Here is a 25,839-nt window from a genome sequence, read left to right on the forward strand (position 1 = left end):
ATTTGAATATATATCCATGTGAATACACAAATGAAAATGTTAACATTCATTTAGGTCACCACCTGAATATGAAGTCAGGAAGAACACACACCCTTGCACGCACACACATTTGTGTCTTGCTTTAAACATTGAAAGGCCAAATGGAAGAAGAGTTATTTCTACCGTGAAAACATCAACTGGATTTACCCTAAGGGGCGTGTACCCTAGAATGACATCACAAAAAAATAAAATAAGATTACAGAAATGGAAAATATTCAACAACAAGTCACCTAAGACAGGGATGGCTGATACTCAATTAGTATGGACACAATCCTAAGGCAGAAATATGCATATTTGCCTATTTCTATATGCATAATATGTCCCTCCAGAGGCAAATATTCACTCTGCTGCTGAAGATACTTATTAAACTTGCAAAGTATTTCAGTCTAAAATATCTTCCGTCATTTTATATAGACATATGAAGGATTTCAAGGCATACATTTACTGCTAAAACTAGTAGTAATAATTCAGAAATATAAAGTATTTACTTTAGAATTATTATGTACTAGGCAAGAGAATCCCTAATGTCAATGGAATATAGCTGCTTCCTCCTTTGCAAATGTGGGATTGACATTACCTATGATGAGACTATTGGGCTACACTGAGCAGTCCAAGATTCAGAAGCTAGGGTCATTCCACAGCCCCCTCCCCACACACAAGCACACCCCATTAAATCTATGTTCTATGCTCTGACAGCTGTTTTTGCCATTTATGTTAAAGCAGATGGGGAAAATGCAAAGAACTGTCCGTTTTATTGCCATGTATAATCAACATCTGGGCTGTATGTTACAGATACAATCAATCCAAACTCATACTTCACTGACGTAGTAAAACCTTTTTGAGTTCCTAAGACAGTTTCCAAATTTGAGACAATGTTATATATTTTTATCATGTCAATCATGGAAATTACAACATTATATACATTTTTTCAGCCTCCATGTGAATGATGTATGTGTATATGTGTTTAATATATAATTGCTGGGTTATCTGCATATCTGTACTGCTAATTAGTTTAGAACTGTGTTTTGGAATCCTATATGTTTATTTCAAATAATGTATCAGATTTATTTTTCTATATAATCTGTGTGTGTGAAACTAGCATGTTGTAGATATTTTATTATATGATGCTGATTATGTGTGATTACATATATACACATGTATATCCCCACATGTTTATTCTTTCCCCCTTTTTAAGCAAGAAATAAACATTTTTTCTCCATCTCTTAATTTTTACAAAAACATGTTTTATAGTAGGTTTTATTTTCCTCATTTTTTTGGAAAGAGAAACTGAGACAGAGAAGCAAATTAATTTTTGCAAGGGATACAGAGTTTATCAGTGGTTGTAAATCTTGTACTTTTAATCACTAAACCATACCTTTTTATCTTTTAATCACTAAATCATACCTTTTTATCTTTATGCATGCACATATACAAAGCATAATAGCTCTTGGAAAGAGCTATTTTAGCTTTGGCATGTGGATGCTATTTTGTATGGTTTGTCAACATAATTTAGTTTGAAAAATATTGAAAATAATTCCTGAGAATTGAAAACTAGTGAGCCGGAAGTGTCATTTAAAATAAACTAATATTGTTTACTATCTTGTAAATGGCTTCATCACTAGTTGGAGTTTTTTAATTCCCAGGTTGGACTGTGTTGTATACTCTACTGATGTAATATCTGCTCGCTGATAACCATTGTAGAGTATTTTATGTCACAGAGCTCAGATATACTGGTACATCATTTCCATGTTCTAAGAGTCTATATAGTACAAGAGCAGAGAGATTTCTTGATAATTTTCCATTTTCTACAATCTTTAAAGTAGGCACCAGAAAGTGGCATATATTGGCTGCACTTCATTCCCTAGGAACCCTGTAAGTGTGAAGACATGCATGATTTATTATTTTTTAAAAAGCAGTAATTAAAGAATAAGAGAAAAAGATGCATGTGAGTGAGGAGGAAGGTTTTTATTGGCTAAACGTATTGTACCTCTGAAATTTTTGATGAGGTAGTTAGAAAATCGCTTTCATTTCTTATCTAATGGGACTTCTAACTAAAAGTTCCTTGTGATTTTGATGCAATGGTAACAGTAGTTTGCTTTTATATAAACTACTGACACACACACACACACACACACACACACACACACACACACGTCCAGAGTGATAAAATGTTTTGGAATTGTTCACATTACATTCTGTGGAGGAAAAGGTTCTGGCTACTTTTACATGAAAAAGATTTCCATATAGTATGTGATTAATGGAGCATTCTCCCTCCCTTATTCAGTTTTTTAAATATATTTTTACTTCGAAACTCAAGATATTCAATCTTATTTTTATGAAGGACGAACATTTGGAAGGCTCTTAATTATGGTGGATTTTACCCACAGCATGCCAATATATCTTAGTGATGACACTATCTGTTTTTGTAACCCTAGAATGTTCTAATTAGATTCTTCATGGAGCAATGGATTCAAATTTGCACTCTATAAAATTCAGCAGATTTTATGCTATTAAAATAGAAGATTAGAGGATAGGAAAGATAGAAAATGTACATCTCATTTTCTTTTTCTAACCTTCACCTAAATGCTCTAATATATTTCTTCCTTATATTTTGTAATCTTGTTGAAATATCTTCCCATCTTTTCTATAGGAGTATGAAGACCATTTGAGATGTGTGTTGCTTGTAGTTTTCAAAAATATATCCTAAAGTTCTTATAATGAAAAGTATGGTCCTAGACATCTGAATTTAAAGGAAGTAGACATTAGTTTATTGTTTGCCCAGTAAAGAGGAGGAAATGGACATTTTGAAACATTTTAAAATTTATTGGTTGACATCTGTCAGTGGTAGAATATTTTCTTGCTTGAGAATCTGTTTGAATGAAGGAAGCAATTATGTTTTGCCTTAATGGACTGCTGGTACAGTGCCATAAAAACCAATTAGCTGCTGAGTCAGTGTAAATAACTATATAAGCTCTGTTTCAAATACTTTTTTTTTTTGAACAAAGGTTAGAAGCAAATAGATAAAGAAAAGCAAGCAAATCCATTTGACATGTGATTGTTCAGCTTTCTGTTGCATATGTTGTAAATGAAATAGTTTTAATGTGAAGGTTAAGTCATGGTATATTGCAAGAATGACTGATATGTGCAATATCACTATATTATGTTGAAATTATTATTTTGCGTAAAAAATTAACACTATTTTGTCATGAATTGTCCTTGTTTTATAACTTTCTGTGCATGCATTTTCTAAAAAGTATATACCTTCACTTATATATCATTTGTCTGCTTGACTAGGAATATTTATCAATAACATGAACTGTAGATTAGAAACATAAATTTAGTTGTTTTACTTAAATGTATAAATGCCATTAGAACAATTAGTGATTATTTTAAGTGTTCTGGATTCATAGAGTTTAAAGTAATAACTGAGTTTAAAAATTTCTAACAAAATTCTTCATTTAGATGACAGAATTAGTTTGGCCACATTTGTGAATTAATGTCATTGATATTTCAATGCTGAATATTTATTTTTAAGAACTTTTATTGAACAAATTAATCAGAACTGTAAGTGCAAAATTAGACACTTTATCAGTAAAACTTCCATGAGGGTATAAACATGTTGCTTCTGATCACCAATGAATTCCATTCATATAGTGTATTTTGCGTAGGTAGAATACAGAGAGTGAATAAATGAATGAATACCAGTTTTCTGTTCTAAGGAACTTGAAATATTTATGAAAAGTGATCATATAAACTAGTTTTGCATTAGTGTTACATTGAAATAAATCTACTAGGCAATAAGAATTTCAATTTTTTCTCATCATAGCTTTATATTATTTTGAGCAAATCTTTAACAGAATGAAATGATATTTCATTGCTCTGGATTTGAAGAAAGCCCTCGTTAATAGTGTTGTGTCTATAGCTTACTTTCACAGTATTTTCATTGATTACTTTTAACTTCTTAAGATCTAACTCTAAGAATGGAACTCAGCAAAAAAAAAAAAGTGTCTCTAAACCATCAATTTATAACATTCTAATCAATAATATAACAGTGAAATGGTTTAAATGCCCTTTGTTATATTTAGAGCTTTTGAAGAAAGTACCCTTTCTCAAGACCTAGATAAATAATCAAGATGCCAAATCCATATTTTCTTCATACAATTTATTTCTTCTCTTCTGGGGCAAATCTGCCCCCTAGGAGCCAATGAACCTGGTGGAGAAGGGATATGTGAAAAATGACTAGAATACAGTGAGATAGAGCAGAGACACAGAGAAGAGGATGCCCTTGAGTATATAGAGAAAGATACAAGTAACCATACCCAAGAAAATCAAGTCGGGCTTTAAGAGGAGGCCATGCTTCAGTCATCTTAAAATAACTAAACAATACAATTCATAATAACGTAAAATTACTACTAACATAAATGGGCTAATAATAAGGAATGGTTAAGGAATGTGGTCCATTTTGATAATGAGATATTATAAAGACATTAAAAAGAGCATCTTCCAAAATATTTAATGATATTAGGAAAATATGTAGGATAACATATTTGACATAAGGTGTACAACTCTGAATTCTTTATACAAGAAGACTTTAATGAGATAAAATAAATATAAATACCAAAGACCCCTTAAAGACTGATCTGAGTGGTACATTATGAGCAGTTTGTATTTTCTTCCTCACATATTTTGTAAATAAACTTGAATTTATCTTGAGTGTGAACAAAATAATTTCTGCTTTTTGAAGGAAGAGAATCATAACTAGTGATGCTGATAATAGAGAAAAGATTTTACCTTTTGTATCAGAGAGGAAGGAATAGTAACTTGGGGGAATAACGGGATTTAGAGGATCAGAAAACAAATCCAGAAATTGAGAAAAAAAGAAAAGGAGAGAACCAGAGGCATACAGTGTCTGATCCGTGGAAGAGTATTGTTGCAATGTCAAGTGCTACAATGAGTTCAGGAGCAATATTGTCTGAGGAAACCCATTGCATATAGAGATAAGGTGGTCAGGCTGAAACCTGAGCCTGTTGAAGAAAGCCTGGCACTGTGAGGAGGACTTTGGAATTTGATAAGACCAAAATTTATGCATTTCTACTTAACCATCTGGGGTATTTTATTTGTTTTGATTTGCGACTCATTAAGTGTTGGTAATAGTTACATGTTCAAGTATTACTAACATTCAGTAAAAATGAACCAATGTATATGACACAGTATAGTCAATATACATATATTTAGTTATTGTATTTATGCAAAAATATATAAATATGCCAATATAAATATTTATACCTGTCTAAATAGTGTGTGTGTGCGTGCACGCGTGTGTGTGTGTGTGTATTTTAATCCAGGCAAGAAAGTGAAGCTCTTACCATGTATTTTAACAGAGGGATTTAATATAAGGAATGAACTCAGCAGTTGTGAAGATAATACACAGAACAGAAAGATGCCTCCCCCTCTGGGGCTACAAAGACCTAAAAAGAAAAGGGTGTTGTACAAAGTTAGGAGGTGGCCCTAGCAGCAGCTAAATTTAGGAAGGAGATCTGGGGACCCCTGCTGGGAACATCCCCTGATGCAGAGCAGGGGAGGATATCCTGGCTTCTTGGCTCATCCTCCTTTCAGTCTCCAGTGCCTCTCATTGGCCAAATCCCACCAATGCCAAAGTGAGCCTGGAATATATGGTTCCCAAGAGTCAGCCTCTGGGATACAAAGAGAAGAGGAGATGGGGATGGGAAACGTTTATTACGATGTTCACATGGATAGAAATGAAACACTTAATGAAAGCTGCTTCTTTGTATCTTTCATAACTAAGTGGGAAAATTGTATATTTCTTGATAACAGAACCAGAGGGTAGAATTATTGGCAACTCTGATTTCAGTGCATGATAAAACACTTGTATTTAAATACACTTTGCTACAGTGGTTTTCATACGAAATATTTAGAGTCCAGCCAGTCTTACTGAAAATACTATGATACTTAATGGTTTGGGAATTTAAGATTTACCTCATAAGAAGCTGCAAAATTAATTTTCTGAGTATAACAGCTTTTTTGAACCTATAATATGTTTTCTGTGGGGGAAATAAAAGGTTTATAAAATTTAATATTCCAACAGTAATTTCCTTTGTGAAAGAGTTATGGTTATCTCTAAAACATCTTGTACATCTATTCAGTGTTACTACATATTTCTCTTTCTGATATAAAGGTTATTAAAATGTACTCCGAAGTTAGTTTCTTATAGGTGCTTTCTTTTTTATACAAAGTCCAGACTTAAATATTAATGTTCCTGTAATGTCTAAAAATCAGGAGGTTTTTATTCATTGTATAATTGCCTTGTTTTTATTCCCAATCTTGCTCCACATTTAGGGCATGGCATTATTAATTTTAGTAGTCATTTTTTGAGGAAAAACAAAGGAATTGCTCATGAAGAGTATCAACTTATCAACTTTGCTTCTTGACATGAATCCTGGGCTTGAATTAAACATCCCTGAGAGCTCACGTTTCCATTTAAAAATTGAATTTTTTCATTGCAGACGTTTGGAACAGAACTCAATCAAGGTCATCCCTCCTGGAGCTTTCTCACCATATAAAAAGCTTAGAAGAATGTGAGTGAATAATATTATGGAATATATGTAATTTTAAAAATTATACAGGTCATGACCATGCAGGCCTTTACTTGCATATGAATATTTGAGTGTTTGACAGCTTAAATATTAAGGGATGTGACTATCTGATTGCTAGTTGTATAATACTATAATGTTAAAATCTAAACTATGTGATATTTTTAAGTTATCTGAAATTTAACATAATGATTCACACCCATGTGAATGTACATGATCAGTATAGTATGCAGTCAAATCTTAGATATTCTATTTTCAAAAATAGGACATGGCATCTCTTATAATGATTTCAGCAAAGAGCCAATAGTTGATCTAAAAGTCTAACTTTTTTTTTTAATTTAAGATGCTTCAGATGTTTTATGTTGCAAATTTTATATATGTATTGATAGGTGCAAAATCGACATGTAAATGCAGTAAGTAGCTTTCTCCTGCTATAAATCCTCCCTGACATTCTATTTCATTTAACCTAACCCTGTTTCTAATCTTAGTGACCTGAGCAATAATCAGATCTCTGAACTAGCACCAGACGCTTTCCAAGGACTACGCTCTCTGAATTCACTGTAAGTATTGACCACATCACAGAAGGAAAGCAGAATACACAACTAATAATGGCTCCATTTCTTTAAAAACCTGAATTTAAGAAAAATTGTCTTTACTTTTTCTTATGAACTATTAATAATATTAATTACTATCAATTTTAATGAATTTCATCATTTTTGTGGAAGACTGCCACCTATCACTAAAACCAGCCCATTTTTGAGAGGTGCATATGTTAGGATTTCATAGTTTTGCTATTTAGAGAGCTAGAGTAAGAGCCTCTTTATTATTCTATATTGATATTATTGGTAGTTTTTCTGGTTCTGAAATAAAGGGGAAATGTTTATTTTGGAGCACTCTGGTCATTGTTGTATTTATATTCCTTAAGCCATTAGCCACTCTCTAGGGACAAAGTTCCCTTTGGAATGATGTCCAGTGAAGTCTTACAGAGAACAGTTGAAGATGCCCAGTGAGGGGCCTCTTCGACTCCCTTCTTCATCTCCTTAAGTCTTCCCTGAAAGGACCAGCTTTACTCTCTCAAAGAACAAAGATAACAAAGTATGACAGCTTTTTAATCTCAAAAGGATTTTCAGGCAGATAACTACACACATGAAAGTGTTAAATAAATGGATAAAGGCTGTTATTTTTTAAAATTAGTAAAAAATCTTCAGAAGGCCACCAAGGAAGGTAAACTTTTTTTCAGATTTTAACTTTAGAGTTTGAACATGGAGGATGGCATGTATTTTTCTAAGAGTGTGGGCTCAGAGAAGGGTTCTTATCATGGGAAATGATGGCAGAATTCCGAGTTCTGCCAGACGCATGCGTGAGGCTCAGATAAACACCTGGGACTTAGTAGCAGTCATCTGGGCATGGGGCTCTTGAGCTTGCTATGCTGGTCTGCTCAGAAAACTAGTTTCCTCTGAAGAAAGAAAGAAAATCTATCACTTCACCTTTCACCTGAAGTATCTGCTTAGGTCCATTTCTGTTTGCTGTTGATGTCTGTTTGTTTGTTTGTTTATTTGTTTGTTGAGAGAGAGAGAATGGGGGAAGGGAGTGGGAAAGAGAGAAGATCTCAAGTAGACTCCTTACTGAGCATGGAGCCCCACGGGGGGCTTGATCTCACAACCCCGAAAATCAAGAGGTGGAAGCTTAACTGAGCCACCCAGGCACCCTTCTTGTTGATGTTGATTTAACTAGAGGAAGTCCAAGATCAGTAGAAGAATTGTTGGCAGAAAATGTAGAGTGCAAACCGCTCTCAGGATGGGCTGGCAGATTCTAAAATAACAAAGTTTAATGTAAAGCTCCGTTAAATTACTCAAATTATCTGGACAGTAATATTGTCAAAAATAAATACAGACCATATTCCAGCCACACAAAAGAACAGGACACAAGTCTAGTCACTGTTTCAATGCCTGGTCCTTCGAGTATCTATGCCTCAGAGAAAGCCAGTAAATGTCAAAAGAGAGAGAAATGGTTGGAGAATTCTTACATAGATCTGTTTGTTTACAGTTTACTATTAAGCTATTGCCTTAATCTTAATAGACTCTTTCTGGTTGTATGATAAAAAGATATGATAAGATAAAATGAGTAATAAATAGAACATATAATTTCTTTTTTCTATATTATAGATTATATTTAATATCTATAATAACACATATTTATTAACTACTATGTTATGTGTTTTATTCTATTACATATTATACTCTATTGATGTAATGTGTTATATTAATATTATATTTATTAATAAACACATGGTTACAACTAATGACTATATTATAAATTATTACATGCCTACCCATATAAATATAATAGACTCAGAGCAAATAAGAAGAGAAATAACACATGTAGAAGAATGTGCCTGCTGAAAGGAGATCTTAATTTTCATGACCAGAGCTCCACGTTCACAGTTTTTTTTTCAGAAAGCTATAACAAAGCATTATCTTTCCTTATAGAACTGACTTTTAGTCAGGGCATTAAGTCACTGGGGAATTTCTAGTTTGAAACCTAGTAGTATGCAGAAGAGTAGGAACTGTTTTTCAGAAGTGGGATACCCATATACAGCTGTGTAACATCAGAAAACAGATATTGTATGAAGAGCATCAAACAGCTCTATGAGGGAGAGTCCATGTGCTACAACCGGTATCATTTTCCTGATTGTGTTCACCTTTTGAATTGACCTTCCAAAGATTAATTTATTTACCCTTTCATAAAATATACAACTCTCCAGCCTTGCAATAGCCTTTCTCTTCATTTCACCAAAATCGTACATCCCACAGAGTTGCATCGGAACCCTGTTTGTCCTAGCCCTACTCAGGGCTCTGGGGATGCATGAGTGAACAAAATACAGAAATCCCTCCCTCATGGAGATTACCAACGATAAACTATATATCAGTCAGAAGATATATTATATCTGATGCTTTTAAAATGCTGTGGAGCGGCACCTGGGTGGCTACTTGGTTAAGCGTCCAAATCTTGATCTGAGCTCAGATCATTATCTCAGCATCCTGAGTTCAAGTCCGGCACTGGGATGCATGCTGGGGTGGAACCTAAAAAAAAACAAACAAACAAACAAAAAAAAAAACCAAGCTGTGAAGGAAAACAAAGCACGCAGAAGGAATAGGAGTGCCAGTGGGAAGAGAGCTGAAATTTCAAACAAGATCATCAGCAAAGGCCTTCTAAGAAGGTGATACTGGGAAAAAACCTGAGGACTCCAATTGTAGGAGTGAGCTCTGCAGATCCATGGAGAAAGAACACTCAAGACAGAGAGAATAGCTAGCTACTAAGGCCCCGAGACAAGAGTGTGCTGCATGTTTTAAGAAAGTGCAAGAAAAATGTGACTGCAGGGAGGCAGAAGGTTGAAATTGAAATTATGCAGAGGTTGCAGTTGTTGCTAGAGGCAAGGTCTAAGACATGACCACGAGGACAAAAGGACAAAGATGTTGACAGATAGATTATAGGTTTGCAGGAAAAGAGTAGGGTTGGAGAGCATAATGTAATAGTGAGCCAGGGTTTAAATCTTTCAAGAAGTGGAGTGACTTGGGGTGGGGGGTCTGGATAACTGCGAGAGCCATGCAAATTGGCAACACTCTCCTTTTTAAAATCAGGTGTTTACATGTACAGGTTTCTCTCAGTGTCTTTCTGGAATTGCACTCTCATATATACCCAGTTTAATTTAGTCACTGCATTTGCTAAAGAAACAACAATAATTAAAGGTGATATGATGCCAAATACTTCTAATGCATTTTATTAAATAAAAAGGACTATTTTAAATAGTTACTTAATTACCTTAGAATAGTAAGTGATTGATTTATTGAAGGTTTTTTTTTTTAAAGATTTTATTTATTTATTTGACAGAGAGATCACAAGCAGGCAGAGAGGCAGGCAGAGAGAGAGGAGGAAGCAGGCTCCCTGCTGAGCAGAGAGCCCAATGTGGGGCTCGATCCCAGGACTCCGAGATCATGACCTGAGCCGAAGGCAGCGGCCCAACCCACTGAGCCACCCAGGCGCCCCAGATTCATTGAAGGTTTTAACAGTCTCTCCTATTAAGGGTGCCTGGCTGGCTCCATCAGTAGAGCATGTGACTCTTGATCTCAGGATCATGAGTTCAAGCCCAGCTTTGGGTGTAGAGATTACTTACATAGATAAAGGTCTCTCCTATTAAATAATTGCATTAACATTTATTTATTTTTAGTAACATTAAAATTCATTTTATTACATATTATTACTGTATATTGTCATATTATTGATATATTAATATATTTTATTATTCACTTAATTTATTACATATTAATGAGAAAATGTCATTCAGAATACGTGGACCAATTGGATGCTTTTATCCTTGGTGCTTTTTATTGCCCTTATTGTGACATCAACAGTATTTCTATAATATTTAATAACAATTTCTTAGGGATTCAATATATTAATATATCAGGATTGTCTGTAAACATCAAACATCTTTTATTGTTTTCCATTGACTGGTGGGAAACATAATTTTGTAATAAGGCTAAGCAAGATAGCCTTTAGGACACTAAGTGGCTTGTGTTCAAATGCCAACTCACTTTACTAGGCACATGGATGAAGTTGTTACTAATTTCCTTGTGCCTCAGTTATTTCATTTCTAAAATGGGGATAAGATCACTCCCCTACTGGCCTTGTTAAAGCACTGAGGAAACATTCTAGAAATAATAGAAAGGGCTTTGGCAAACTCTTCTCCTAAGTAAATTTGTGCATTTCTCAATTTTGATTATCCCAGAAAATGTTTATGTCCAAGATCCTCAATACATAGTTTTGGTCTTTTCTTACTTTTCTTTCATTAACCCCTTGCAAACTGTTGTAGTGTTTATTATAATTTCTCTCTTCACTAACTAGCTCCCAAATTCTGCTGAGGTCTACAAGGAAAGATGGCTGTATTTTAATTTGATTGCTGTATTAACAATCCCTGCAGTCTTTTCTTAAATGGTATTAACTGCTAAGTACCTTACATTTTAACTACTAGTTTTCAGTGAAAATGTAACAACCTCTTTTTTCTCTTTATCATATTCTCTTTAAAATTGCTTAGTGTTTTATTTCTCAGATATACATTGTTTTGAATGTTGTAAGTATCGCTCTCTGACATTTATTTGAATAATGAAGTCTGCCCATAACACCTTTTCATGATAACCTTCTTATAGGTTTCTGTTTTGAATTTTTTTTTTCTCTTTAGTAGTAGATCTGTCTTTTGCCAGTTTTCAACAGCAAAGGAGAATTCAAAGACTGGCCACCAGCTGTTGGTATCTCCTACTGTCTTAACATTGAAACTTGCAGGGATGAAACTTGACTTAGAATTCTTAGCCTTGGGGTGTCTGGGTGGCTCAGTCTGTTAAACGTCTGCCTTTGGCTCAGATCATGATCCCAGGGTCCTGAGATCGAGCCCCGCATTGGGCTCTCTGCCAGGCAGGAAGCCCGCTTCTCCCTCTCCCACTCTCCCTGCTTGTGTTCCCTCTCTCACTGTGTCTCTCTCTGCTAAATAAATAAAATCTTTTAAAAAATAAATAAATAAAATAAACTTAGAAGGCAGGAAAAAAACTTTAAAGAAAAAAAAAGGAATTCTTAGTCTTCCTTCTGGTATCAGGTACAAGAGCTGCTTAAGATTTCCCTATTGGCCCAATGGGCTATAAAATAATTCTTGATTAGCACATTTGTACACTGTATACAGTATGCTGAATATAACTTACGTCTAAGAAAAGCTACCCAATTTGTCACTGTTGGTAGTTGGATGTTATTATCCATATCCCTTAGGTATTTATTTTCTTTTCAGCTAAATTCATTTTCATCTTTCAATTTCTTTTAAAATTTTCTTTCCCTCATAGGAATGTAGCCCAAATTCTCACTGGCCTTCTTGCAGTTTATATCTTTATGTGATGACATGTCTTTTCCCCGTTTTTATGGATTTTGGCCCAATTTTTTTGACTCTCATCCAGCTTCTCTGTTCTGGTCTTTGGATTTTTTATATTTCTCACTCCTTTTTCCTTGTTACCATTTTGATCTCACTGTGTGTAAGAAAACCATACCAGCTCTAGTATTTCTATACCTTTTTGTACAGAAATCTCATTCCCATCACATTTAATATTTATTATAATATTTTTATGATTGACAGTCCATGTACTCAAATAATGCCTATACAGATTTCCTTCATCCTTTTGTGACATCCTCCCATATTTCTCCACGTACCCCAATTGTCTCATGAACAACAAACATCTTTTTTTTTTTAATATGATCTTAAAGAAAACAATGATTTGTTGGGAAAAAAATAGTTTCACATTGTAAATCAGACACACCTCCTAACTCGACCTCCCTTCGGGCTATCCAAGCCAAGCTTTAAAGCAAAAGTCCCAAATGAACAACCTATTAAATTATTTGCCTCTTAATCCTTTTTGTTTCCTTTTATTTTTTAAATTTTAATTCCAGTATAGCTAACAATACAGTTGTTAATAATATAGTGATTCAAAAGTTCTATCCATTACTCGGTACTCATTATATGTATGCTTTTGATGCCCTTTACATATCCCCCCATCCCTCCACCCACCTCCTCTCTGGTAACTATCAGTTTGCTATCTGTAGTTAAGAGTCTGTTCTTCGGTTTGTTTCTGTTTCTATTTGTTCATTTGTTTTGTTTCATAAATTCCATGTATCAGTGAAATCACATGATATCTGTGTTTCTCTGACTGGTTTATCTCACTTAGCATTATACTCTGTAGATCCATCCGTGTTATTGCAAATGGCAAGATTTCATGCTTTGTAATAGCTGAGAAATATTCCATTGCACATATAACCGTCTCTTCTTTATCCATTCATTTACCGATGAACACCTGTGCTGCTTCCATCCATATCAGGGCTATTGTAAATAATGCTGCTAATAACCATAGGGGCACGTATATCATTTTGAATTAGTGTCTTCGTATTCTTTGGGTAAATAACCAGTAGTAGAATACTGGATCATATGGTAGTTCTATTTTTAACTTCTTGAGGAAACTCCATACTGTTTTTCACAGTGGCTGCATCATTTTGCATTCCCAGGAACAGTTCATAAGAGTTCCTTTTTCTCCATATCCTTGTCACCATTTGTTGTTTCTTGTCTTTTTAATTCTAGCCATTCTAATAGGTATGAGGTGACATTTTATTGTGGTTTTAATTTGCATTTCCCTGATGATGGGTGATGTTGAGCATCTTTTCGTGTGTCTGTTGGCCATCTGTATATCTTCTTGGAGAAGTGTCTGTTCCTGTCTTCAGTCCATTTTTTAACTGGATTATTTGGGGGTTTTTTGGTATTGAGTTGTGTAAGAGTTTTTTGTTTGTTTTGTTTTGTTTTTTTGTTTGTTTGTTTGGTTTGGTTTGTTGTTTTTTTTGTTTTGGTTTGGTTTGGTTTTGTATTTTGGATACTAACCCTTTATCTGATATGTCATTTGCAAATATCTTCTCCCATCCAGTAGGTTGTCTTTAGTTTTGTTGATAAAGGAAACATTTTATTTTGATATAGTCCCAATAGTTATATTTGCTCTTGTTTCCCTTGCCTCAGGAGACATATCTAGAAAAATGTTGCTATAGCTTTGTCAGAGTAATTGTAATTTTATGGTTTCGGGTCTCACATTTAGGTCCTTTATCCATTTTTTTTTTTAAGATTTTATTTATTTATTTGTCAGAGAGAGAGAGGGAGAGAGAGCGAGCACAGGCAGACAGAATGGCAGGCAGAGGCAGAGGGAGAAGCAGGCTCCCTGCTGAGCAAGGAGCCCAACGTGGGACTCGATTCCAGGACACCGGGATCATGACCTGAACCGAAGGCAGCTGCTTAACCAACTGAGCCACCCAGGCGTCCCTCCTTTATCATACATTTTTAGTTTATTTTTGTGTATGGTGTAAGAGAGTGGTCCAATTTCATTCTTTGGCATGTAACTGTCCAGATTTTCCAACATCATTTGCCAAAGAGACTCTCTTTTTCTCTTTGCATATTCTTTTCTCCTTTGTAAAAGATGAATGGACCATATAATCATGGGTTTGTTTCTGGGCTCTTTATTCTGTTCTGTCGATCTGTGTGTCTGTTTTTGTGCTGGTACCATACTGTTTTGATTACTGTAGCTTTGTAGTATAGCTTGAAATCTGGGCTTATGATACCTCCAGTTTTCTTCTTCCTTTTCAAGATTTCTTCGCTATTTGGGGTCTTCTGTGGTTCCATACACATTTTAGGATTATCTGTTCTAGTACTGTGAAAAATGCTGTTGGTTTTTGGATAGGGATTACATTAAATCTGTAGATTGCTTGGGGTAACATGGCCATTTTAACAATATTTACTCTTTAATTCATGAGCATAGAATATCTTTTCATTTATGTTGTCTTCAGTTTCTTTCATCAGTGTTTCATAGTTTTCAGAGTACAGGTTTTCACCTCCTCAGTTAAGTTACTCCTAGATATTTTATTCTCTTTGCTGCAATTGCAAATGGGATTGCTTTCTTAATTTCTCTTTCTTCTACTTCATTATTTAGCATGTAGGAACCAACAGATGTCTGTATATTGATTTTGTATCCTGTGACCTTATGGAATTCATTTATCAGTTTTAATAGTTTTTTGGTGGCGTCTTTAGGGTTTTTTATATATGATATCATGTCATCTGCAAATAGTGAAAATTTTACTTTTTCCTTACCAATTTGGATGCCTTTTATTTCTTTCTCTTTTCTGATTACTGTGGTTAGGGCTTTCAGTACTACGCTGAATGAAAGTGGTGAAAATTGACATCCATATCTTCCTCCTGACCTTACGGGAAAGGATCTCAGTTTTTCACCATTGAAAATGATGTTAGCTGTGGGTTTTTCTTAGATAGCCTTTATCATGTTGAGGTGTGCTCCCTCTAAGCCAACTTTGTTGAGGGTTTTCATCATAAATGGATGTTGTAATTTGTCAGATGCTTTTTTCTGCATCTATTGAAATGGTCATATGGTTTTTACCCTTTCTTTTGTTGATGTGATGTATCATGCTGATTGCTATGCAAATATTGAGCCATCTTTGCATCCCAAGGATAAATCCCACTTGATCATGGTGAATGATTTTTTTAGTGGATTCAGTTTGCTAACATTTTGTTGAGGATTTTTGCATCCATGTTTATCAGAGGTGTTGTCTTGTAGCTCTCTTTTTCTGTAGTGTCTTTATCTTGTTTTGGTATCAGGGTAATGCTGACCTCAGAACAAATTTGGAAATTTCCCTCCCTCTTCTATTTTTTGGAATAATTTGAGAAGAATAGGTATTAACACTTCCGTAAATGTTTGGTAGAATATACCTGTGAACCCAACTGGTTGTGGACTTGTTTGTTGGGAGTTTTTGTTATTGTCTTTTTTTTTTTTAAATTACTGATTCAATTTAATTGCTGGTAATCGGTCTGTTCAAATTTTCTATTTCTTCCTGATTCCATTTGGAAGGTTGTATATTTCTAGGAATTTATTCATTTCTTCCAAGTTTTCCAATTTATTGGTATATAGTTTTACATCATATTTTCTTATAATCCTTTTTATTTCTGTGGTATCAGTTGTTATTTCTTTTCTGTTTCTGATTTTGTTTGGGTCCTCTCTCTCTCTCTTTTTTCCTCTAATAAGTTTCGCTAAAGGTTTATCAATTTTATAGATTTTCCAAGAAGCAACTCCTTATTTCATTGATCTGTTCTATCATTGTTTAGTTACTATTTCATTTTTTTCTCCTCTAATCTTTATTCCTTTATTCTAATCTTTATTCCTTCTTTCTTTGGTTTGGAGTTTTATTTGTTATTTTTTTTTCTTTTTCTAGCTCTTTTTGGTGTTAGGTTAGATTATTCATTTGAGATTTTCCCTTGCTTTTTGAGAAAGGCTTGCATTGCTATAAACTTCCCTCTTAGGATAGCTTTTGCTCTGACCTGAAGATTTTGGACCTCAAGTTTTCATTTACCTTTGTCTCCATGTATTTTTTTATTTCCTCTTTGATTTCTTGGTTGACTCATTCATCATTTAGTAGCATGTTACTATGTATTTGTGTTCTTTCCACATTTTTTCTTATAGTTTATTTCTAGTTTCAGACTTGCTCCTTAATCCTTTTATGGGCCCTCCACAATTTATACGCATCCTACTTCCTTTTTGCATTTTAGTGGGCTCAAAATATAAAACTCCTTAGGTATTCAAAATTGCTATTTTGGGTTGCTCTTTGAAATAATACTTCATTCACCTCATTTGTATTAGTCTGATGGCACAGGGCAAATCATGATCATTCAACAAGTAACAGTTGGATTCAGCTTAATTGGACACCAAGCTTAGAACCTAGTAAAGCTGCTGGCACATAATAAGTATATGATATCTATTGTTAAATTAATCGGTTGAATGGTATTGCATTGAATATCCTGAAAAACGGCTGCCTTGATCTGCTCATGTGTGTTTCCAAAAGGCCTCTTTTCTCTTATTCCTGACCTTAAATAATATAATTATTGTTGCTTATCCTTTCTTAATTCCCTTACCTCTTTGACCCTGACAATACAGAATTTGCTTTTATTCTTTCATTTCTTAAAATGGTTTCTTCTCTAATTGATTTTCCTTTTTCAAAGCGTCTGTATTCTGCATAAGTGAATTTTTTGTTATACTATGTAACTATACCTCTGGGATCTATACAAATGGAATGTCTCCTTATACAATATAGTGTCCAGCTACATTTGTTTATTCACGTGAGGATTTCTTTCCTATATTGTAATACATCCCACCTCTCACTGACATCTTAAAAGGAAACAACAGCTTTTCCCTCACTCATATTCATTTCTCTTGTATTGTTATTTTCTCCCTTTCCAAACAAAAATCATGTACTGCTGCCAAACATATTATTTAGATTCTTATTTCAACATTTTCCTTTATATATTATGACATCCTTCATGTCCTTTCCAAAAAATTATTTTTCTCATTTTTAGAAGAAATAAGAACATTACAGACAATATAAAAAATAAAGAAAAATATATAGATGCAAATTAAAATCAACTCTGAATATCAAATTGCCTGCCATCCAGAGATTTTCTGCTTTTTCCTATGTATACATGTATATATTTTTCTAAACAAAGTTAAGATCATACTATAATATACTACTTTATTATTTTTTTCAAATTTACTGTTATAACATCAACACTTTCATGTTGTTAAATACTCTTCAAAATATGATTTTTTTCAGTGTGAAATATGCCTTTAACTAATATCTTTTTTGGAATTTGGAGACATTTTAATTTGTGTCTATTTTTTCATTGTTATAAATTATATCAGGACTAACATTTTGTGCATAAAACATTGTCTGTCTCTGATTATTTTCTTAAGCACCTAAGAGTGAAACTAAGTAAAATTTTTAATAAATTTGATATATATTTATATTTATAGAAATATAATTTATATATTTATAAATTTGATATATATTGCCATATTATCCCCCTAAGGACTTTCATTTCTATCTTTTCCTATTCATAATTATAGTTCCCTCCTTTGGGGGGTTAAAAGTAGATAGGCATCATTTCAAGCTTATTGTTAATAGCCAATATGATGAGCCAAGACACTGCTATTCATTTCACCCAGTTTGTTAATTATTCCATAATTTGCCCCCTTGCTAATTTATTTCTTCATCTCACTCATCCAACAGTGATCACTCATCAATCCAATGTTACAGTGTCACCGCATTCTCAAATCAGTGCTAGGTGCCAGGGGTACTGAAGGCACTAAGCCATGTCCTTGCCCTTGGTGGCTACCCTTAGTGGCTGATCAGAGGTGGGTACCATGAGGATACATTCCTGTTTATATTTTTGGAGAAAAGTACATTTCAAAAATATTTCTGTAATATTAGTGATCATCTTCTTACATTACAGATCTTACATTTCCCAGGCATACACATTATGTAGCAGAAACCTTACCTTTATCTAGAGTCCTTTCACCTTTTACCGGTATGATAAGCCTAAAACTCATTCCTTTAATGAGCAATGAATTCCACACCTAGTGTTCTCTTTTGTTACTGTAATATGCCCTCATTATGTATGAACCGTGTGTGTGTGTGTGTGTGTGGCAAAACATGGCAATTGAACAGTGGACACTTCTAAGAAAGGACAATAAAATTATGAATTATGTTCATTTTTTTAATTTTTTAGTGCTTTCTTTCTTAAAAGATTTATTTATTTATTTTAGAGAGAGAACGTGGACAGGGGGAGGAGCAGAGGGAGGGGGAGACAGGGAATCTTAAGCAGACTCCCCACTGAGTACAGAGCCCAACCCAGGGTTCGATCTTATGCCCCTGAGGTCATGACCTGAGCTGAAATCAAGAGTTGGACGCTTAACTGACTGAGTGACCCAGGTCCCCCTTGTTTTAGTGATTTTTAAACTTTCTGCTATAAGCGTGTATATGATCTATAATCAGGAAAAAATGCATTTGCAAATCGAAGTTTGTTTACTCAGCTGTAGCTTTTATGATGTATGGAGTGCTTACTAACCTCCTATATGCCTGGATACATATGTGATAGATCAATTTGTTATGCTGGCTTGATGTCTAATTTTTTCCATTTAAATCATGTTTTTTCAGTGTTCTCTATGGAAATAAAATCACAGAACTCCCAAAGAGTTTATTCGAAGGACTGTTTTCCTTACAGTTACTGTAAGTATTTGGTGGTTTCTGATCCATTGAACCAAGCATTGTATTTTAGTCAGTGTACCTCTCTTGGTTTCATGGAGACTTCAAAAAGACTCAACCCCAAATGACATAGTTTAATGAGATGGAAAAGATTTAGTCTGGTGCAACTAATACTGACAACTATTATTTATTTGAAGACATAGCACTTTGAAGTTGTTTCAAAACCTTTCTGTCCACCCTGTCACAAATGTAGGCTTCCTGGCTACTCTGTCATTAAAAGCTCATGCTGTTCCTGCCCTTTGTGAAACCCTCTGTTTTGATTTAACAATAGTTGGGAAGGAGAGTGACGTACTGATAGGTTTATCCATGTTTGTCCAAAGCAGCCACAGGAGGGACAAGGCTGGGATACTGTGCCCCGAACCCAGAGGTGGTTGCCGAGGGCCAGAACACAGCAGGAGCACTTCAACTCAGAAAATAATCTGTCAATGCCTGGCCTGTGTCTTCTAAAAACCATTCTGCTTAGACAGTAGCTACCACTCCTTTGTCTCAAAAGAAGAATGTGCTACACACGTATATATAAAAACAGAACCTGACCACAAGTATTTTAGTGACCGCTCATATGAAAAGGAAATTGGAAAAAAAAAAATATGTTAGTCTTAGATCATCAAATTCTCTTCACATCACCAAACATACACAGAGTTCCTCATTTGGGGCTGCTGTAGATACAAAGTTGAGTGTGATATACTGTCCTCTCTCACTTAGTTCATAGTCAGTCTACCTTAAAATTCTCAAGTTTAAAATGTTATTTTCTCTTTTGGTGTATGCATTTCTTGGTGTTGGGGTTTCTATCATCGATTTGGCAAAAACTTACTCCTAATCCCACAGATTTCCCAAATGTATATCTTTTTTCCTTACTGGATAAATGTACGTTATAATTATATCCTAGTATTCATGTTTTAAATTTTCATCATTATCCAGAAATGTATTTAAATCACAACCCAGTTTTCATACACAACACACACAGATGCACACAAATGAAGCAAATTGCTAACAAGACGATATTGACCCTTACTATGTCTAATACTCTTCATTTTACTGCATTCTCTGTCTCTCTCTGATCTCTCTCTTTCTATATCTTCAATATTGTACAACCCAATAAATTGATTTTACAACAGACCAGTGAGTTATGAAAAATACTGATTCTTATGACCTAATGTCTTTATTTGGGTTTCAAATTATTTTTTAACTCTTGAGGTAAGCTCAGCAAATATTGTTTCTGATAGTTAATAGAATGACTATACGTTATACACATTATAGGTAGAGCCAGATGCTATAGGCCAGTAAGGCCTGTGCGTTATTTGCGTCTCTGTCATTCTTCTACGTTCTCCTAGCACTATGATCCTTGCCGTTTACTTGCAATCTCTTGCTATCACTGGCCTGTCTAGTAGTAACATTTAAGTAGCACCTTCTTTTTCCTTCCACACATGCTTATTGGCGACTGATGTAACAACCAGGTTAATAAACTGTGGGATCTGTATGCAGGTGAATCTTACTTAAAACGCTACCTTTGTCCCTCAGCCTAATATTTTACCTCTAGATTAAGGCCTATTCCTAAACCTGTCAGGGCTCAAGCAACACAATTGTCTCTTTCTGGCTAGCTAAGAACTTGGCTAAGCATCTTAGATTTGCTTGAACAGATGAGGTACTGGGGAAAAGAAGTAGGTTCATGCAAGAAGCAAAGGAAAGTAGAGCATGCAACACTTTTTCCCCTACTTTGCAGACCACATCATTTAAAGTAAGTACAAAAATGCTCAAAACAGCACCTTCTTCAATTGTCTTCAGTGCTCCCCGCTTTTTCCTTCTCCTTACTTCTGCTCTCGGCCTCCGTCAGCTGACAGATTAGGGAACATTGTCAGTGTGATCTGTGTTGTGGTGCAGAATGGGGAAATGGGATTACCAGTCTATACCTGAAACCAGTTCCTAAGCTTTTAAGAAACTATTTTGAGGACCACAGAGAAAGCCAAAATGTCAAGTCCTAAAGGGAGGTTAAAAAAAAAGAGAAAAGAATTACCTCGAGGAAGTCACAGCTTTGCATGTGTGTGGATACCTTAAAAAAAAGCCAGTAAAGCAGAAGAAATACCCTATGTTAATTAAAAGTAGAGATTCTTGGTGGCCAAAAAGAAAAACATTTTTCAGTATGTTGAATAAGAAGGCGTACACACCTAAACAACAGAGCAGGTATTTTTTGAGGTACTATTTGTTCAAGCCTTAAGTATCAAAGCGGTGAAGCAAATGCTAATAGAGAAGAAAGTATCAGAAAATGTTCTCTGCCCACGGAGAGCACTAATCCACCTTTGGGCAAACGTGTAGGCTTATAGAAAGGAGGTGTGAAGATTAAGTAGCACTGAATAACTTCCTTGGGGACCTAGAGGAAGAAATACTTGACTTGGGTGGAAGCTGCTGGAACAGGTGAGCTTCCCGCGCAGCCATGATGGGACAGAGCATTAAAGAAGGTAGAGGGCAGGGCAAGTGTATTCCCGAAGGGTGTCCAACATGCATAAAAGCTCAGACATGGTCCCATATAACCTACGAGAATGGCATTTGCCAAAGTATGATCTGTAAACCACAGTTCCATAGAATATTGAAGTGGATTATTGATAGCATGTTGGGAAAAAAAAATGGGTTTCTGGCATTAAGCCAAGTTAAATGAATATCTATAATGCAGGACCAGGGCCTTTAATAGGGTTATGAACTGTGTCACTCTCCAAGAGGATCCTAAAGCATTCATTCAACAACATATTTATGGAGCACCTTGTATGTGCTAGGCACAAATGAAAACGCCTGTGTTGAGGAAACAGAAAGGACAGCAACAACGTAATAAATAAACCATATGCAACGGAGAGAAATATGTATTTAAGAAAATAGAAGTAATAAGCAGATCGTAACAAAGAAATCGAGTGTGCTAGAAGGTGAAGTGGGGCAAGCACAGGTGACTGTATTGAAGAGAGAGGTCAGGGTAGGCTGAATTGAGAAGATAAGATTGCAACAGACTCAAAGAAGCAGAAGAGTCAGACAGCAGGGAAGAAAACATTCTAAGAAGAGACCCCCGGCGAGGAGACATGTGGCTGGAGCCAAAGCATCCAGGGGAGAGAACTTGGAGGTCATGGAGCTCAGAAAGGGGTGCTAATGGTCCTACTGTGTGTTGAGGCAATTTGTCAGGACGTTGGCTTCAGTCAGAACTATTTGAGAGTCGCTGCCTGGCTTTGAGAGAAAGTGATCTGCATTTTAAAAGGCTCACTCTAGCTTCAGTTTTGAAAATTGCCTGAACTTCTTCTCAGAGCAGCTAGAGAGACTAATGTTCTATGACCTTTTTTTATGGTGTCCTTGACAGATGTTAGGTCTCACCCGCCTTTGTCCACTCTTACCTCTTCATCTTCCAGAGAATATGTGGAATAATTTTTATTGAATAAATGTGTAAGTACCACTAGATGTAGACATTCATTAAACCACATGACCCTTCATCTGACATATCTTCCACCTGTGATACCTAAATTATTCCAGTTAAAATGTTAGTACTGAGGTTCAGAGAAATGTTTTTTCTTGGTTTCTTGTATTTCTCAAGAAGGACAGAATCTTGAAGGTGGGTTAACAAGATGTTGCACTTTAATTCTACAACTATTTGATCAAACAGATTATTGAATGCCAACAAGATAAACTGCCTTCGGGTAGATGCTTTTCAGGATCTGCACAACTTGAACCTTCTCTCCTTGTACGACAACAAGCTTCAGACCATTGCCAAGGGAACTTTTTCACCTCTCCGGGCCATTCAAACCATGTATGTATATATGGCTTGGATCCAATACGATGACTGCTGTCTTCACTGTGAATTTGAGAGTTGAGTTCATTGCAAGTCATGTATAAAAGTATTCTGTCTGTGTTTCTGAAAGGCATTTGGCCCAGAACCCCTTTATTTGTGATTGCCATCTCAAGTGGCTGGCGGATTATCTCCATACCAACCCCATTGAGACCAGTGGTGCCCGCTGCACCAGCCCCCGGCGTCTGGCAAACAAAAGAATTGGACAAATCAAAAGCAAGAAATTCCGTTGTTCAGGTAATTTCTTACTTCATGTGAGATACTTCGCCTGTGTTACCAAAACAGTGGTTATGGAGACCTAGAGACAGCTGGTCTTCAGATGAATTACCAAACATTGTAGAATATACTTCTTTTTCTTCTAGTTACAAAATAAAGAGAGCCGTAGATACCATTCATATACCACTCATATATGTAATATTTTTAACACTATATCCAACATAACAAATAGGCTACCAGCCACCAGAAAAAGATACCTGGATACTTCATACTGTATTTTTAGGGTTCAACCTAAACAGGGGCCTTTTAGCAAGCTCAGAATCCTTTTTATGTCTGTTAAGTCTCATGTCTGTTGTATTATTCTCCATTGAGAAACTTAAGGTAATAAATCATGTTCTCATTTCTTCAGAAAGTGAATTGAGACTTGGTAGTGTGATTTGCTCTGGCTCGGAAGTAGCGGGGGGAATTTTTTCCCGATCCCTTGCTCCCATGCTTCGCACACTAAATGTGTTTACTTACTTTTCACCCTCTTATTTTAAATAGGGATGTGAGGATAATTTTTTTTTTCTACCAAAAGGCCATCTTTTAGCATTTTGGGTGTAGTGTATATAAAAAGCCAAATATAGATCCATGGTGTTACTATTATATAAAAGGCTTACTTTATTGAAATTTACTATTTGCTTTGGTCTCATCTCTTCTATGTTCTTATGCTAAAATATATTTTGTATGTTTTGAGTAGTATGCCGTCTAACCATTCCCAGGGTATTTCACATTCGGCAGTTAATTCATACTAAAAAGCTAATATCAAAACAAAGCTGTTTATAGTCCGTGGTCCTAGAGACATTTACTACTCACTATACATTATGATACTTCAACTACTGCTGTGAATATAATTCACTTAATTATCTATAGTACCTTTAGTCCCTTCTTAATCTAATATAACTCATATCTCTGCTTGCTGACATTCAGGTGCATCTTCTATTTTTTTTTCTCTTTTTTTTTATTTAGCTAAAGAACAGTATTTCATTCCAGGTAGGTTTTGCTCGGTAGTAGGACTAATGGCAGACACCCTTTCCTCACCTTATAAAATATAGCTTCTGAAACTTTGATATGCATGCGTTTGAAAGTACAGTGGGTACTCTGTAGATAGATTGACTTCTGCCTAGATCACTTGTAGCTGTTTCCTGAAAACCTGACCTTTGCATGCAGCTTCTGATGTTAGAAATATGTATTATTAAACCCCCATCTTTTTTTTCCTCTCTCACTTTGGCACATTATCTAAAATTTCTCACAGTAGCTAAAATATTTGAACCTATAGCCTTCTACTTAAATCATTTTCTCTCCTTATGTTGTATATCTGATCTTTCAACCTGTTTTTAAAATATAGCTTATTGAGCTGGTTTTAAAGACAGAGACCTTTCTGTTGTCAAAGAGCTAGTTCTATATGAAATCAGTTAAAAACATAGAATTCTTTTGTTGACCATGAAATTTACTTTTTTAACATAATTCTTTGTACTAAAAAAGTGCCCCTTTTCACTTTATTTTGCTTTACCCTCGTTTCGCTTTTTACATGAAAAAGCAACTTCCTGCTTGTTGACTTGCAATTATACATTGTGAGTCAACATTGTTACAGACCCGGAGTGACAGAGTAACTCCACGGAAACAATACTGACAGACATCCTGAAAGCCTCAGAAGTTCCAGGGCACTAAATGTCTTGAATAATTTAAGCAGATGAATAAAATGTTTTTTAGAAAAGTAATTGAAATGTTTTACCACTACAATCTTAACACTCTCAAGGCTGATGATTCTGGAACTAGCTCTTTGAAATATGTTTACTTATTTTTTCCTTGCCTGCCAATTGTGTAAAATGCCTCTTGACTTGTTTGTTTTAAACCATTATATAAAAGTATATGTTAGTAATTGATTGGCTACATTTACCATCTCCTGGGGATATCCTAGGCTATCATATATTTTAACAGCTACCAATAAGAAGATGTTCTATACGGTGTTAGTTTGCAAAAACCTTACTGATTTTTTAAAGAAGAGTTCCGGGTTCGGTCTTTATTTTAAGGAGATATGTGTTATTTGCCATTATTGAATTATAATTTGAATAATTTTATGCGTATAACAGATTTTGTTTTACTTCTTATTTTGAGCTTGAATGATCAATAATATTTATATATTACACATGCTGCATAGGAAGTAACATGTTGAATAGAACAGTTGATTGGCCTTCACAGGGAATCTTTAAAATTCATTATCTTTACCTCACTATTAAGCAGAAAGTCATCTGATAGCCATTACTTAACCCGGAAAAAAGTCATATTCTAAACACCACAACACCTGTAGGATAAAACTTGAATATTAGTAAAATTTTCAAATTGTGGCAGTTAAGAGAACTGTTACCAAATTATTCAATCTATTACATTTAAATA

General features: G+C 34.9%; 1 protein-coding gene across 4 annotated transcripts in view; it reads left to right on the top strand.

Annotated features, from left to right (window-relative positions):
* Window positions 1-25,839, top strand: part of SLIT2 (slit guidance ligand 2) — a 370,519-nt gene that overhangs the window by 261,411 nt on the left and 83,269 nt on the right. For 2 of the 4 annotated variants that reach the window (XM_047718995.1, XM_047718996.1), the window contains 6 exons: window positions 6,564-6,635; window positions 7,139-7,210; window positions 19,266-19,337; window positions 23,005-23,148; window positions 23,261-23,424; window positions 24,412-24,435. In XM_047718995.1, coding sequence (XP_047574951.1) covers window positions 6,564-6,635; window positions 7,139-7,210; window positions 19,266-19,337; window positions 23,005-23,148; window positions 23,261-23,424; window positions 24,412-24,435 — 548 coding nt within the window. The remainder of the gene's footprint in view (window positions 1-6,563; window positions 6,636-7,138; window positions 7,211-19,265; window positions 19,338-23,004; window positions 23,149-23,260; window positions 23,425-24,411; window positions 24,436-25,839) is intronic. The other 2 variants (XM_047718997.1, XM_047718998.1) reach the window with 1 other exon arrangement.

Source organism: Lutra lutra, chromosome 2 (genome assembly GCF_902655055.1).
Source record: "Lutra lutra chromosome 2, mLutLut1.2, whole genome shotgun sequence".
Lineage (NCBI taxonomy): Eukaryota > Metazoa > Chordata > Mammalia > Carnivora > Mustelidae > Lutra > Lutra lutra.